Source organism: Passer domesticus, chromosome 13, assembly GCF_036417665.1.
Source record: "Passer domesticus isolate bPasDom1 chromosome 13, bPasDom1.hap1, whole genome shotgun sequence".
Lineage (NCBI taxonomy): Eukaryota > Metazoa > Chordata > Aves > Passeriformes > Passeridae > Passer > Passer domesticus.
Genome location: NC_087486.1, coordinates 1134112 through 1150866, shown reverse-complemented (window position 1 = coordinate 1150866; position 16755 = coordinate 1134112). Strand labels below are relative to the sequence as shown.

Genomic DNA, 16755 nt, shown 5'->3' with positions numbered 1-16755 from the left:
CCGTGTCACAAAGGAGAAGCCATTAGCGAGCAATTACACTTCAGCAGGATTTCCCCGCCTAATGAGGATGGCCGGCTCAGGAGGAACGGCTGCAAGGCTCAGGGAATAATGAGAGAAAGGGGATGGGAGTTCCTGTAATCCCGACAGAATGAGAAACAACCGCGAAGGAAAAGAAAACCATCTGCTGGAGCTGTGCTCGGGCCACAGCCACATGTGGGTGTTTGTCACGGCGCTCCCAAAGCACCCCAGGCTGAGCCGACAGCAGCACTTCACAGTAAATTCGGTTTTGGGAAAAACTCCTCATTATCCACAGCAGGCCACTCAACAACCCCTTCCCAGCAGGGTTAGTACCTTTGGGTACCCACCAGCTCCTGGCACCCTCTGTGCCATAAAACACCCTGTGCCATAAAACCACCAATGCGTCCTGGAAATCAGAACTTCCTAGAAATCAAGGTAACTCAACCAGCTTATTTTTTGTTTAGCCAAGGAGCTCAACTCCTTAGGGAATCTTTCTTTACAGTACCAAAATGCAAGTGAAAAAAAAGTGTGTAAATTCTGCCTTCTATTTGATGGGAAAATGCAGTTCCAGAGTCTGCAACTCCATAGAATCATGGAAACACGAAGGTTGAAAAAGAACCTTTCAGATCATCAAGTCCAAGCACCAACTCAACACCACCAGGTATTTTGGAAAAATACTTGCTGGCATGGCCCTCCTTTGAGCGCAGTGGGATGGAGCTGTGGAACAGAAATTACCTCTCCAGCACCACCTGATCCCTGCCCCATGGCAAGGAAACACTGAGGACAAGGCAACTCCTCCCTGGATGGAGAAATCCCCCTGTACACTTACCTGTGAGGGCAAGCCTTGTCTGAAACTGTGAGACTCCATAAAAACCAGCCCAAGGACTGCGTGTGCCAGGGCAGGAGCCCCTTCCCATGGCATCCCCTCCTCCTGGGACTGTGGCAGAGCCACCAGGGCTTCCCTGGATCTGTCTCTACCACACCACCTTTTCTTGCTAATTACAATTTTTCCTACTGCTTTGGAAAGCATCCAGCTGGCTGAGCATGGCTTGGGATCCTTCAGCCACTGTGGTGAAAGGTGCGGTTGGGTAGAGACTTGTCCACATGATGGAATTCCAGCAGTGGACCAACCTGAGTTTAATCTTTGTTTAATGCAGAAAAACCACTTCTGACACAAATCAAAGACTTTGGGGTCAAGGACTAATAAAGCAAGAAAGTTAAAGACATCAAAACATTATTTCCCTTTAAAAGAGCACTGAAAAAAATCAAGGCTTTATTTGAATAAATGTTACACAACATTCTTTATCATTTTTACTTCTCAGCAAACCTTAAAGGGTGAATCAGATTTTCCTCATTCAAGTCTACAAAATGAAAGAGGCATAGTGACCATTCAATATACAGACAAGAAGGTAGCACGGAGCAAAGCTTAAATATTAAGCAACTAAAGCAAAAAAGTGAAAAGCAATACATTACTGTCACTCTCTCTCATTAGAATATCCCTGACAATTTCATTTCCAAACGAAAACGTGGTTTCCAACGCAATGCTGGGAAAAGCAAGGCAGACATGAGCTCCCTTGGATGCTATTTGCTCTGTACCCATATTCTCCAGTGCACACCTGCATCCCTTGGGTTAATCCCTCCTGGTTCAGCTGCTGTGCTCAGGGAGGGAAGGGAAGGAGGGAGGGAGGGGAGGAGAGCCCTGGGGATCCGGGGGCACAGCCAGGCACTACGGGCTTCCAAAACAACAGCAGGCACTCCTCAACGCCATGTGCAACAACCCTGCCACCACAGTCCCGGGCCTTTTTCCTGAGCAGAAACTGGTTTGTGCCATGTGGTTTGGTGGCTTTTCTGTTTGGTTTTTTGGGGGCGTGGGGGACAATGTACCTGATTAGGCCAAGCCCCCATCCATCGTCAATCCAAGCGGAGGTGAAAGGCTGGCACGGACCCGGCACCAAGGCACCCCTGTCCTCATTCACATGTCTCAAGCTTTCAGTTCTAGTCACATCCCAGGCCCTGAGCAGGACCAGACTGCTGGGCCTCTTCCACTGGTGAAAAGGAAAAGCACTGTAGAACAAATATTCATCCAAATTTTAAAAAAAAGTTTGTACTTCATGGTGAAATCGTTATGGCAAACGGTACAATTTGAATGCACTGCACAGCACTGTACAGCCTGTTTTTAAAAAGTAGGTAGTGAATATTCAATTTATGCATTTATAAATAAAGAATTTAGCTCTGAAAACAGACACTGAAGCAGCACAAAGCACGAGCTGCCACACACTCAGTGTGTGAATCCCTGATGGGCCTGGCTGGGTTTGGGGGCCTGTCCCAGCCTGTCACTTCCCCCTCTCCGATTGTTTAACAAGTATAAACCTGTTGCCAATGACAGAGTTGTCCTAACTTCAAATTTTATGTGGTTCATTCAGGCTCCAGACACGAAGAAATTGTCTTTGTGCTGACCCAGAGGCCCCTTGAAAAGTCCCTCTGGTTTTAAACGATCCAGACAAAGACATTCTATTTTCTCCAATTGAATCAGGATATCAGTAAGGAGGAAAAGAGTTTCCTACAAGTCCTTTCATCTCTATAGAAACAGAAATTTGACTTTTAGTAGATTATGTGCACATTTTCATATCTTCAAAACAAATATTTATTTTCCCGGGTTACACAATAAATCCCCTGCTAAGAACTTTAAAGAAATGGTTCTGCCGAGACAGTGTGCACACAATGGAAATAATTAGTGACAAATAAATTAATATTTAATAACTCAAGATTTCAGCAGCGTGTCCAGCATTCCCAAGCTCCACTGAAGTCAGTCTTACCCAAGACCTTTCTGGGAGGGGAATAAAATGGATAAAACCCAGTGGGTTTCTTTTTTTTTTTTGATTTACAGCTTTTCAAAGAAGTCAACGCAACTCAGATCAACAACCATCAGAAACTCTAATAAAACCTTTGCTCTCTACTAGTTACCTATCTGAAAAATATCCATGTCAAAAGGAAAAAATAACCCATGATTTGAAATAGAAATGCCATCCCATTGAATCACTCTCCATTCATGATTCCCATGCTGTTATAGGATTACAAGCAAAACGCTGCTCTCTGCCTTGTAGCCCCTCTCAAGGTTATTTCACAACCCTCAATTGCCTAAGTGTTACAATAGCATAAATAAAATGCAACCATATTCACACAGAAGGAGCTTTCCCATAAAATCCATGGAGTTTGTGGTCACTGTCCTTTCCATCACCTCTATGGGAAATGTTGGTCTCAATAGCAGGACTGTTCATATTTCACAATACAACTGGGTTTGGACATGCTTTGATCACAGATCACAGCTCTGCTAACACCTGCACTAAATACTAACTAAGCCTCAGAAAATGGAAAATTGCAATGCTAAAGTCAAGAATTAAAAGAAAAGTTCAAAAGTTACAGTCAACTTCCCAGGCAAATTGGCTCCGTCACTGGCACCTCTCAAAACATACAAACGTGACTGTCACATTACAAAAACCCCAGTTATCTGCAGTGAGTCTTCATCCTAATAATTCAAGTGGTTCCTTGCATGTAAGTGTCATAGAGTCTTTCGTAATTTCATGCGTCATTTATTGCAAAAAAGTTTTATAAAATATTTCCTAACATCTTTTGAAATTTTAAGGAAAATGTACATTAGGTACAGATGCCCTAACGGTGCGAGGGGGAGCTTTAACATCTTTTACCCCCTTTCCCCTTCAAAAAAATGTTTACTACTTGGTGAAGATTTCAGAGGAAAAATAGGACAAGTCAGTCTCAGATTTCTCTCAGTCCTGATGAGCTGGTGCTCTTCGTGGCAGTGTAGTGAGGTTCCATAAAAACAGCGGGTCATTAGTGTCTCTGAGCTGAAAAGGGGAGAGAAAGGGAACATGGTTAAATGTCTTCCAGTACATACTGCAAAAGTAGGTAAAGCAAAAGCTGAGGTGGCCAGAAAAGTTACTGGCTCACCTGCTTTGTGCATCGGGTGCAGAAGACAAAAAATAGATTGACATTATCACAAGACAGACACAAGTGAGCAAACTCCTCCGGGGCTGGGGCTTGAGGAGGAGCCACAGAACCAATCTGTTACATCTCACCCCATTTCAGCATCCAGAGAGAATTCCAATTGTAAAGACATTTAAAGACAGCTCAGGAAGCAGGGAGATTAATTCACAAAATCTATCCATTGATGGCAGCTCCCAACACAAAGCTAAATGTGACCCTGCAGAGCCCTTCCACACACGGGAGCCGAGTGCCTGAGGGAGCAGGAACTGCAAACCTGCTAATGGTGTTTGCTTCCCATGGCTGCCTGTGCCTTCCCATTTACTGCAGGGAACAGGAATAAATGATGATAAAGCACACAGGAACAGCCCAAGTTCTGAGCCCTGCATGAGCCACCACCAGTCAGCCACCAGTTCTTACTGGGAGTAGGGGGAGGCCCTGGCACAGCGTCCAGAGAAGCTGTGGCTGCCCCAAGGCCAGGCTGGACAGGGCTTGGGGCAACCTGGGACAGTGGAAGGTGTCCCTGCCCATGGCAGGGGTGGCACTGGATGAGCTTTAAGGTCCCTCCCAACCCAAACCAGTCTGGGATTCTGGGATTCTATGGAGATTGTGCTACTGTGAGGAAAATCTGACTGCCTGTGTCAGCTCAGTGTCTGTGCCACTGAATTCCCTGAGTGCAGCCCACTGCCTGTTTATCACTCATTCCATGGGGCCACTCACTCCCTGTGGATCTGTGGGTCACTCACTCCAGGTGGGATCCGTGGGTCACTCACTCCCTGGGATCTGTGGGTCACTCACTCCAGGTGGGATCCGTGGGTCACTCACTCCAGGTGGGATCTGTGGGTCACTCACTCCAGGTGGGATCTGTGGGTCACTCACTCCAGGTGGGACCTGTGGGTCACTCACTCCCTGTGGATCTGTGGGTCACTCACTCCAGGTGGGATCTGTGGGTCACTCACTCCCTGGGATCTGTGGGTCACTCACTCCAGGTGGGATCTGTGGGTCACTCACTCCAGGTGGGATCTGTGGGTCACTCACTCCCTGGGATCTGTGGGTCACTCACTCCAGGTGGGATCTGTGGGTCACTCACTCCCTGTGGATCCGTGGGTCACTCACTCCAGGTGGGATCTGTGGGTCACTCACTCCCTGTGGATCTGTGGGTCACTCACTCCCTGTGGATCCGTGGGTCACTCACTCCAGGTGGGATCCGTGGTTTGTGGGACAGTGACAGCTCAGCCTGGCTGAGGGCACAGCTCCCCCAGGATCTCCAGTGAGCTCACAGGCTGGACTCTGCTTTGGAGCAGCTCCATTCAAGTGCTGGAGGCAGAATCACACAGAATCCCAGGAACACACAGATCCCACACTGGAAAAGCCCTCCCAGAGCACTGAGTGCCAGCTGTGCCCCATCCCCACCCTGTCCCCAGCCCAGAGCCCGAGTGCCACCTCCAGCCCTTCCTGGGACACTCCAGGGATGGGGATCCAACCCTCCCTGGGCAGTTCCAGTGCCTGAGCCCCCTTTCCATGGTGAAATTCCTGCTGTGCCCACCCTGAGCTGCCCTGGCCCAGCCTGAGGCTGTTCCCTCTGCTCCTGTCCCTGTTCCTGGAGCACAGCCAGACCCCCGGCTGTCCCCTCCTGGCAGGAGCTGTGCAGAGCCACAAGGCCCCCTGAGCCTCCTTGGCTCCAGGCTGAGCCCCTTCCCAGCTCCCTCAGCCTCTCCTGGGGCTCCAGCCCTTTTCCCATCCTAAGGACTGCCCCAGAACAAGGTGCAGGTGTGTGTCAGGACAGGCAGGGACACGACTCAGGCCCTTCCTCCTGCCCCACTGAACCCAGCTCACACGGCCCTTTCCTGGCAGCCAGCACTGCCACGGGGATTCTGATTCTTCAGTGTGAACATTTTCTCAATCCCTTTATTCACTGCTGTCCAAAGAGAAGTGCTGCCTTTGAAACTCCTGGCTTTTATCTCCAAAGGAAAAGAGAAGGACACCAGGCAGCCATGGAGGGGGAGAAAAGGCACCCCAGAAGGACAAGGGAAGCAAAAATAGCAGCACATCCCATCAGGCATAAAACTCAAGGCCAGAAGTCCAAATTTAAATAGTTACAGTAACATTTATGCACCTTCCTGGGGGATAATGCTGTGTCTGTGTAAAACTATGGAACAGAAGGCACAAAACTCCTATTTTCCTGCTACAGATTCCATTTGTAGCTAGTGGAGAAGAGGGAAAGCAGGCTGCTCTTCCAGATGATGAACTACTAAAAGCAAGAACTATTTCCTTCCTTTAGAGCCTCCAGCAGCAGGACCTCAGCCACCAGGAAAACAAAGATCAGCAACACATTCTTCCCTTTGTGTGCCTAATTCCCTGAAATATACAACACAGTATCAAGAATTCCTAAAACGTCGTCCAACCCAGTTTTTTCCATGTAAATGTACCAGAAGAGATTATTCCTAAATCCTTCAACACTTGAAATACCTCAAGAAAATACTTTTTTTTAAATATGAACTAAACTTCTAACTGAACTGACTACAATTCTTTTTAAAATCATTTTTGTGGCTTTAGTTCTTTTTCGCCAGAGCTACTAAGACCCCAAACTGGCACCACGTGCTTTAAAATCCTGAAGCACTGCAGAGGTGCAATTAAATCCCAGCATTTCCTAAAGCCAAACAAAAATCCTACACATTACTAAAAAAAAAAATTATGCTCAATTATCATTTAAGCAAATATTTGCTTGGAATTGTATCTGCTTATTTTACTGACAAAGCAAGATCCCTTCTCCCCCTTTGTGCACCTGTTAAAGGGTGGCAAGGACAATTCTGCCACCTGAATTTGCTGTGGTTCTTTACAGAATCTCAGTGCTGCCAACAAGCACTTGCCTTCCAAAGCACATGCCTGGCATAGAGGAATATTCCTTATCCACACTGCATATGTGACATCCAAAACATCTGTAAACAAACAAGAAAACTGACCTAGATCTGCTTTGCTCCTAAAGAACAGCCTGATTTCCAGTTGCTGTTCCATAAATGGCACCAGCCAAGCAGGAGGCTGCACCCCGAGCCTGGCAGGAGGGCACTGCAGCTTCCTCATCAAACCTGGGTCACTCCAAGTGTGATTCCTGCAGGACGTGAGCAGGACACAGAGGGCAGCATCCTCCGTTACAGACATACTTTTACAAGTATTCTGTTTTTCCAAAATCAGCCTTGCTAATGACAAAGTGACAGGACAGACCCATCACCTGCCCTCTCCCAGTCCTGGCTGCACTGAGCCCGGGAGCTCAGCCTGATCCACTGATTTCCAAACCCTGCCATCACCCAAACAGCACCCAGGCTTTCACTGTCACAAATGCCATCAATATTCCAGTGCTTGATTCCAACTCCTGCCTCAGTTTTAGTGTTATTTCCTGTCCCAGCTGCAACTCAACAGAGCCCAGCTTCCCCTGTGCCCTGCCCCATCCCCCAGGGATGCACACACCTGGAGCAGCCTCGGTTCCCACAGTCCTCCCTTCCTCCTCTGCACTGGGGAACGCAGTCACAGGCACAGAAATGCAATTACAGCTGCTCACAATGTGCCTGCTCCTGGTCTGGGAAGTAACGTGTCAAACACAGCCCAAGGAAAACCCACAGATCCATTTCCTCTCACTGAAGGAGCAAAGCTTGGACTCAAACTTGCTCCAGGGAACCCTGATTTGCTCCCTGAGCCAGTTCCTACCTGCAGGCTGCTGCTGAGCTCCCCTCAGGCCATGGGCAGGAAGAGGAGATCACACACCACATCCCATGGCACAAGCACAGGGAGTCACCTTTTCCAGGTTATTCCACCTGTTTTTTTTTTTTCCTTTTGCTCCATGTGTGTCCCTCTTGGATGTACAAGGTTTTCTGAAGCCCTGCTCTGTCAGCACCACCCACTTCCCAGCTCCTGCTGTTCCCACCTCCCGCCAGCAACACCAACTGTATTTTCCTGAGGAAAACATGGAGCTGGACATGGATCCAAGCTCTGCTCCGTGGCTGGTGCCTGGCACTAAGGTGCTGCTCCAGGGAATTATCCCAAACTGTCCCACCTGGGAGCAAGAGCAAAGCTGGGCAGGGAAAAAGCAGCATGGCAAACCAGTCACCAACTCCCTGGCACCTGCCTGGGAACCCCTGCTCTGCCTTGTGTTCACACAAGGGCACTTGTGTCACTGTTAAATTTAAGGGGAAAAAAATAATAAATTATTTAAATGACAGTCTGGTTTGTATCCACATCCCAGGTAACACAGAAGATTGAAATGTATGAGTAAATCATAGGGAATCACAAGCTGCTATCAGGATCCAGCAATTAACCCCACTAACCAGAGGTATTTCTGACCTGGGAGGAATTGCTGCTGCTTGGTAAAACCCATCCAAATGACCACAAAAAGTTCTTACCACAGAGGTCAGAGGTAGCTGGGGTCAGACCAGACCAGGTGCCTGAAAATGCCAGGAGGGTGAGCAGGGAAGAGAAGGAAAAGCCAGGGTGCAGGGGATGTTATTCACCTGAACTGCCACACCACGAACAACTGCCAGGGTGAGCTGCAGGAGGGAACTGCTTAAACCAAAATGCAGAGTGTCCCAGAGGGCAGCTGGGGAGGAATTGCTGCTGCTTGGTAAAACCCATCCAAATGACCACAAAAAGTTCTTACCACAGAGGTCAGAGGTAGCTGGGGTCAGACCAGACCAGGTGCCTGAAAATGCCAGGAGGGTGAGCAGGGAAGAGAAGGAAAAGCCAGGGTGCAGGGGATGTTATTCACCTGAACTGCCACACCACGAACAACTGCCAGGGTGAGCTGCAGGAGGGAACTGCTTAAACCAAAATGCAGAGTGTCCCAGAGGGCAGCTGGGGGGTTCAATGCTGACTGGGAACTGCCATGGCCACTGCAAGGCCAGGGATCACACACTGGCTCTTTCCAGCAGGGATTAATTAAGAATTTGACACTGGATACTCCCATCCCCATCGCTCAGACCTGATCTAATGGATCTTCAGGCAGCTGCACAAGTTCTCAGTGTTAAATGTGGGTGATCCCTGATCACTCCATGGTCAGAAGCTTTGTCAGTTATGGAAAAATTCCCTTTTCAAACAGTCCTAGCCACTGTACCCAGTGGATTATGCCAGCACAGTGCCAGCCATCCCTTTGGGCTCCCTCACTGCACTTCTCTCCCAGCTCAGTCTTCAGCCACAGATCAGTGAGGGACCCCCTGCTCTGCCTGAATTTGCTGTTCCTGCAGGCATTCATTGGAACACAATTATAAAGCCAAGGATGCACTGGAATAGCTTTCCCTGATTATCAGTCTGCTCCTTTGCACAGCTCCTCAGCCAGGAAAGGAGCCCTGCTTTCTCACTGGACTGCACAGAACAGGCAGGACAGATGATGATGCTGAGAATGAACTACTGACATTTTCCAAAATTCACATTCCTATTCTACTCTTGACAGTTGTAGCAGACATGAAAGAAAATATCAGGACTTAAGAGAGTTAAATAGCACCAGACCTAAGGGCTAGCAATGCAAAAAGCAACTCTTACCCTTCCCCACTTGTGCTACTCTTAATCCTAATCACAGTTAGAAACTATGTTTTAAAAACCCAAAGGTATTTTATACCATGCTAAAACAAAAAAAGTCTTTTCAGCCTTGCACAGACCTAAACCACCCCAGGAACCCCACCCAGGGCAGTTCTGAAGGTTCCAAACTGAACACAGCAGCGTCTGAAAGAGAAACCAAATCATCCGAGATGATTATCTCACTGAAGTGTTGACACAAAGTTCCAACTCTAATTAGAAGAGCAACAAATATCTGTTCAATTTCCTGCATGACTCCACTTCAGACACACACAAGCATTTCCTGCTGCTTCCAGCTCTGCTCTGGAAGCCTCACACCTTCAAACACCCCTGGGGAAAGAGCTCTGAGCTTTGCAATAACTGCTCTCCCTCCAAGGCATTGTACCTGAAGATCTTGGGAGGAACAGAACACCTGCACTGAAACTCATCCTGTCCCACTGTCCCCTAAACTGGCAGGCCATAAATACCCAACAACCACACAGAGACACTTCATTAACTAAAAAAAGGCATCACTTGCCATTTATCCCACTAAACTGATGGGGAAACAGCAGCCATGCTGTTTGCCTTCTGAAGGCAGAGCCACAGAAGGATTTAGGCTGGCAAAGACCTCCAAGGTCACCAAGTCCATTCTGTGCCAGGTCCTCACCTTGTCCCCAGCCCAGAGCCCCGAGTGCCACCTCCAGGAATCCCCTGGCACCTCCAGGGCTGGGCACCCCAACCCTCCCTGGGCAGTTCCAATCCCAGCCACCTTTCCAAGGAGAAATTCCTCCTGGCACCCCCTGAGCCCGCGGGTACCCACGGGGTGTTCCTGGAGGGAGCCATGGATAAACCATGGGCAGCTCATGGCAAGTGCCAGCCCTGGGAGCACAGGCACACGAGGTGGGGTTTACAGCTCAGCTAAACCAGCCCTAAGCCCCAGCCCAGCCTCCAAGGCTCTTCTCTCCCTGGGCCTGGCTCTGCCCCAGCCCTGGAAACTGCTGCCTGCACAGGAGCAGCTCCTTTGGACTTACAATCAGGGAGTGTGAAGAGAAGATTTTCAACTTACTGCAACACGGTGTTGTAAAAAAATAATTAAACAAAACAAATTACTTGTTTTGATACCTGTTCAGTCTGCAGCCATACAGAACATTCACTATGAAACTGAGGAAAGACTTAAAACTCATCTGCTACAAATCAAAACTGACTTTAAATGCCTTCCATAAACAGCTCTTCTGAACATAAACCAGCTAAAGAAAGCCCTCCTATACCTCTTGTTCCCCCTGTGAACACCTGAGCAAACTCAGCCTAGGTAAGCTGCAGTGCTATTCTAATTTTATATAAATTAAGAGAACAAAGCTTCCAGGTCTTCTAAAGAAAAAATAACAATGTCAATATTGATTCTGCCACTACTTGGCTTACAACAACTAACTTCAAGCCAGTTCACTTGAGCTTCTAAACCTCAAGGAAGTGGTGCAGACATCTGACCCACCTCACATGGGTTCCTGACTCCAAAAAGCAGTTTGCTTCAATAACAAAATACAGCTTATTGACTTAAAGAAACTGTTTCTGTTTGCAGGAGAGAATACAGAGAAGTGAAACAGATTTTTTTTTCCAATTTTTTTTTTTTTACAAAATCTATTGTGTGTTTATCACATTCAAAAAGCATTGACCAGTGGGGCTTTTTGGGAACTGTTAGAATGCCAAGGTAAAGCTGGTATATTGGGAAGCTTAATTAGCAGCTAATGACTGTCATCTTGAGGAGAATTTGAACAGCCATGGCTTTGACTTTAGACTTCCAATAGTTCTGTGGGCATGACAGAATAATTAAGGTAAAAAGAAACTGAATGCTTTGCAAGACCAGACAGTATCATAAACATATGAAATTAAATCTTAAAATAAAAACATTTTCAGGGTTCAGCGGTTAAATCCTTGCCCCCTTTTTCATGTCTAATTTCAGTCTGAGATTCAATTTTTACATCTGTCACAATTGCCTACATGGGCAATCCTGGAAAAACCAGGATGAAAACTGCTTTGGGATGAGCACCAGGAGACTCTTCACAAGGCATTGCAAGGCTGAAGCTGGAATGGGTTGGAGGACACAAATGGTCAGGTAAGGACCAAAACTCACAGAAAAAAAAAAAAGTCAAGTGCATTGCATGAAATGCCCCAATAGTGAGCAAAAACCATGCAAGAAAAGCTGCAATGGCAGTGGAGAGCAGCTCTGACTGCTCCGAGATGGAAACTGAAACACTCCCCACTGTACAAGTGACATTATCCACAGTCTCTACTCAAATATATGGCCCAAAAGCTAATTTAGGGAGAAATTTAATCAACTTTCCAGAAAGCCCTCTACAGAGCTGGTTCTGAAACAAAAGGGACAGATAATTAATCATCTCCAAATTAAGACTGAAGTATACCAATAGTATTTACATCAAGCACTTCATCTTTAAGAATGCATGGAAAAGGACAATTTACTTTTTAAGGGTGTCCTCTAAATCCGGCATACAGATAAATACTCTGACATCCTGGATTTGTTTCAAAGCTTTTTGAGAAACACACACAAATAATTCAGATTTAGTCAATTTTATTTACAGTTTGTTTTTTTTACATTTCAGAGCATTACACAATTACATATCTCATTTTTCTGACCTGCAAACAGATACCTTAAACGGAAATAGTTTAAAAAAAAAAAAGAAAAAAAAAAAGAAAAAAAAAGTTAGATACATCCAAAATGCAACAATTACACATCTGACAATTCACAAAGTGTAATTTACTAGGACGTATCCTAAGAATTTAGGAACAACCAGTCAGGAGAAAATCTGACCAATTTCAGCAATTGATTATTTACACATTCAAAACAAAGCCTCTCTTAAGCTAAACCTCCAGGCTAATGGCCTGAAAGATTTCTTCAGGAAGAAAGACCAGAATGATTCACACTATGCAGCATTAACAGCCCTTGATCCCAACCACTGAGGCCTCCTCAGCTTTGTCTCAGAGCTACAGGCATCCCTCGACTTCTCCGACCCTGAAGTGATTTAGTTGTGCCCCATGTGCATAGAAAGGTTGAGTGTTTAAGTGGTCACTACGATAAAACCCCATTTAATCTGGTCTTTAAGTCACTAAAATTCTTCTTCCTTACAACCTGGAGCACGTCTCCAATGCCATTTAAGCCGGCCTGCAGAGGGGAGCTCGAGCCCACCGGGCCTGGCCAGACTAAATCCATCAGAGACTGGTTAAAAATAATCTTTAAAGACCATTTAGACAAGGCTTACATTTCTACACTTCCCTGATGGGCCACCTAATAAAACAAAAAAAGTCACAGCTACTACTTTCATCCCTCGTGTCAACCCTTGGCCACACAGAACTAGTTATATACTGGGTAGAAACTACTAAAAAATTCCCTGCAAATCAGCTGCCTTCCAGCTGAGGCTATGGCTCCTATGCATCGGGTGGTTTGGTTTTGTTTTTTTTTTTTGTTTTTTCTTTCTCTTTAAAAAAAATTCTCGCTTGAAAAATACCTCAGTCCTGACTTTTAGGCTAATTTTGATTGCGTGTTCAATTGGTTTTAACCGTCACGGCCCGCTCCGCGCGGCGCGGGCCTCGTGTGAAAAGAGCAGTCAGTCAACCGAGAGCAACTCCTGCCTCTGCCACCTCTTCCTGGCACCTCTCTAACCTGGCTAGGGTTTGGTGGAGCCTCCAGGTTTCTTGCCTACCTTACTCTCCACGTTCACGTCTCAAACTGCGTCAGCAGGGCCCGCACCTCGGGCGTGAGCTGCTTGGCAGCCTTGGCTGCCTCAGTGACGGCCTTGCGGTACAGACCCTTTCTCTTCTTATTAAAGCGCAACTGGAAGCTTTCTAAAAAGGGGGAGAGCTGTGCAAGAGCAAGGAAGGACGTGGTGGTGGAGCCGAACCACGAGATACGAGCCTCCTGGCGCACCAGCAGCCCGCTATCCTTGCGGCTCACGGTTATGGTAAGGATACGGGCCGGCCACCAAGGGAAGCCATAAATCTTGGCCCAGACAATGTCCCCTACACATACGGTCCTGCCATCTGGTGTGACACATTTAGAGACGTTTTTGGAAAAGACTTCTGTTTTCAAGGAATTACTGAGCTTTTTCTCTTCCTTCGAAGAGGAGGAGGAGGAGGAAGAGGAGGAGGAGGAGGAAGGTGCATGCATGCTGCCTGGAGGAAAATCAAAGCTTTCAGTAGAGCTACACTCAGAGTTGGTGGATTTCAAATCATCTGTGCTATCACTACTACAAACTGATGCACTGGAAGAGTCAGATTTCTTTTGATTAAGGGTCATGTAAACCGTTATATTGCTTTTGCTGCCTCTCTTGCCCAGTGTCTGCTGTTCATCCTGATCAACAGTTACATGCACTTCACTCGTGTCCTGAACCTCACTGCTGGCCTCTTCGGGGCCTTCTGAGGGGCTCTGGGTTTCTGAAGGGGCCTCACCTGCTGAGCGGGTGGAGGAGCAGCGAGACTGGGGCTTAGTTGCCATCTTGCCACTCCGAATTTTCTCAAGTCCTGTCTTGAGGGAAGAGTCATTCTCTTCGTTGCGGTACCGCTGGGGCTTGAGGCGCAATCGGGGCGGGAGGGACCCTGAGCTGGTGTTCTGGAGACGCCGCGTGAAGTGGACCTTTGAATGTGCATTTTTGGAAGAGGAGGTTGCACTCTGCTTCTTTTGTGCCTTTTCTTTGGCCATTTTCAAGACTTCCCGAGCTTTTGCATGATCCATGTTTTTGCTCTGGAGAACTTTTTTTGTGTTTAACTGCGCTTTTGAAGTATTTGCTTGTGCGGAAACTTTAACTACTCTGCTTCTGCTGTGGGCAATATTTGAAACCTTGACCACAGCGTTCCTTTTCTGGCTTTCGTTTTGGCTTTTTCCATCCACCTTATGGTCAGTCTTAAGTTTTTTATTCACAGTAGTCACGCTCTCGTTTCTTCGCTTTTTACTATCCTCGTATTTGGAAGAGTCACTTGCATTGCCACCTTTCTTGATCTCCTTTTTCTCTGCCACCACGCTGTTTTTGCACTTGTCACACAGGACCTGCCGGGGCCGTAGCTTGATGGCGTTCATGATGGAAGTGGGTTCCTCCCTGTACATTTTCCGCTTGGGCCGCTTGATTTTCCGGGGTGGAGGCTGAGGTATTGACTGGTTGTAGGTGTCCCTGATAAACAAAGGAGGAGGGTACGGAGCTCCCTCGTGAAAGAGAGGAGGTGGTTTAGAAGTCCAAAGGCTTTTAGCTCTGCTGGGCTCGGAGGGCTGCGTGAGGGAGGAGTCATCAGGGACCGCGGCGTCGGCCTCGCACTTCACCTGCGCCTCCTCTTGGAATGGTTTGCTTTGGAGCTGCATGGCTTCAGGTTTGTCCTTGTACTCCCTTTTAGGAAATATGGTCACTGGGATTCCATGGGGGCCAAACCTTCAAGAGAGAGGCGAAAAAAATGTCAGCGTTTGGAGGGAATTTTTGCGGCGTTTATCACAAAGCATTTGAAAACTTGTCAGCCAGCATTTGAAAACCACCAATCCCAGAGAAATTAAAGCTTCACATCCAGCCTAATGGGAAGCTTTGAAAATGCAAGACACCAAAATTAAGTCAGTGGAGAACAAAACAAAAAAAACCCACAACTTCACTTATTATCAGTTTCTCTTGTATCAACAAGATGCACAGAAAATGTAAAAATATCCCCGAGACAGCAGCACAAGAATTAACTTTATGGAAAAGTTAATTTTCTTCTGAAAAATGCTCATAAACATCCAAACTCACCCCAACAACTCCCAATCTACCCAAGCTCATTTTCCATACTAAGTCAGCTTTATGAAAAGGCATCTTCAGGAACTTTTCTTCCATTTTTAACACAGCAGAAAAGGATGAACAGTCCAGATTTAACAGAGACAAATCTGGGCTGCCTAAAGCCTTGCAGTGAACAGGGAGTGCCTCCATCCACAAAAGCTCAGCACCTGATGCTTCACAGCCCAAAACTCCCCAGGCAAGTCTGAATTTCTCCCAGCAGAACTCCCCTTATTTCAACTCAGCAGAAACTGATCCTCACTGTTCCACGAGCAAACAAGATTTTAAACCTTTCACTCCTTTTCTCCAGACTGGAATTGCTCTAGATCAGGACAAGGAGCAACTCCCCAAGATCTGTCCTCAGGTCTGTGTTGCACTGTGGCTGCTCAGCAGCAGCATCCCCTCAGCTGATTAAATTGAATTTTATCTACTTTTATTTGTATAAGTGCCTACATGTTGCGTTTATTTCCTCAAAATTTGATTTGAAAAAGCCATCATGTGTTAGAAGGTTCCTTACAGTGTCCCCAACAAAAGCCACCCCTTGTTTGTCTTTTTGCTTATCACAAGCTTCTTTCTACAGCTAAAGTTGTAATTGAAGCAAACAACCCACCCAAGATTAAATCATCCACCCAGTCTGCATTTCAGCAGCTCGTACAGACATTTTTCCAGCCTATGGTCTGGCATTAAACCACAAGGGACTTGCTCACAACTAAGTTTTACATTCCCTAAAGCCCCACAAGTCCATCAAGGGTAAAGAAGTTACTTTTCCACAAATACTTTTCCCTCCACAAAGGATTGTAAGCAAGCCACTCAATTCCAAGTAGGGCTTTAAAAGAAACTATCAGCTGACAGTAACTAAATTAGCAATATTTGCAGTGTTACTGCATCAAGAACTTCAGCTCCTAAAAGAAAATAAGATCCAGATCCTATCATTCACCACCTGATAAAGATTAAGAGGATTTGGTAAAAAGTTAATCTATGCTAAGAGCTGAAAACAAGACAGGGCAAGATCTCTGCTGTGCAAATTCCAATCCCAAAGAGCACAAGAGCAGAACTAGACAGGGGTGGGATATCAAACCCCACCCAGACAAACATCCCTCACCCTGCTCTCAGTGCCCCAGGAACTGCATTTCCAGCCCTCCCAGGCCTTCCCTGAGCCAAGCCCTTCTCCCAGAGGGCATTTATGGGACTCTGTCTCAGGAAATCACCATAATTAGCTGTCACTGGGATGAGGTGGGTGAAGAGGACTGCAAGGGTTCCCAGAAGGATCCCATTCAAGCATCTCATCTCTCTTTTCCCAGGTTTTCATTCCATTGCCTCCCCAGCAAGGTGTGCACCATCTGCACTCCAAGGGCACAAAGAAGCTGATGGAAAGCTCAGCACAGGCCTGACACCAGGAAATCAA

General features: G+C 46.8%; 1 protein-coding gene across 7 annotated transcripts in view; it reads right to left on the bottom strand.

The window, feature by feature from the left end:
• The window catches only part of PWWP2A (PWWP domain containing 2A), a 29664-nt gene that overhangs the window by 4048 nt on the left and 8861 nt on the right, over positions 1-16755 (bottom strand). Inside the window, exons 2-3 of one of the 7 annotated variants that reach the window (XM_064388242.1) lie at positions 13269-14981; positions 1253-3881 (exon numbers count right to left, since the gene is read on the bottom strand). In XM_064388242.1, the coding sequence (XP_064244312.1) occupies positions 13283-14981 (1699 nt within the window). In that variant the 3' untranslated portion in view covers positions 1253-3881; positions 13269-13282. Of the gene's footprint in view, positions 1-1252; positions 3882-12109; positions 12219-13005; positions 14982-16755 lie in introns of those variants that run through there. The other 6 variants (XM_064388247.1, XM_064388245.1, XM_064388244.1 and 3 more) reach the window with 6 other exon arrangements.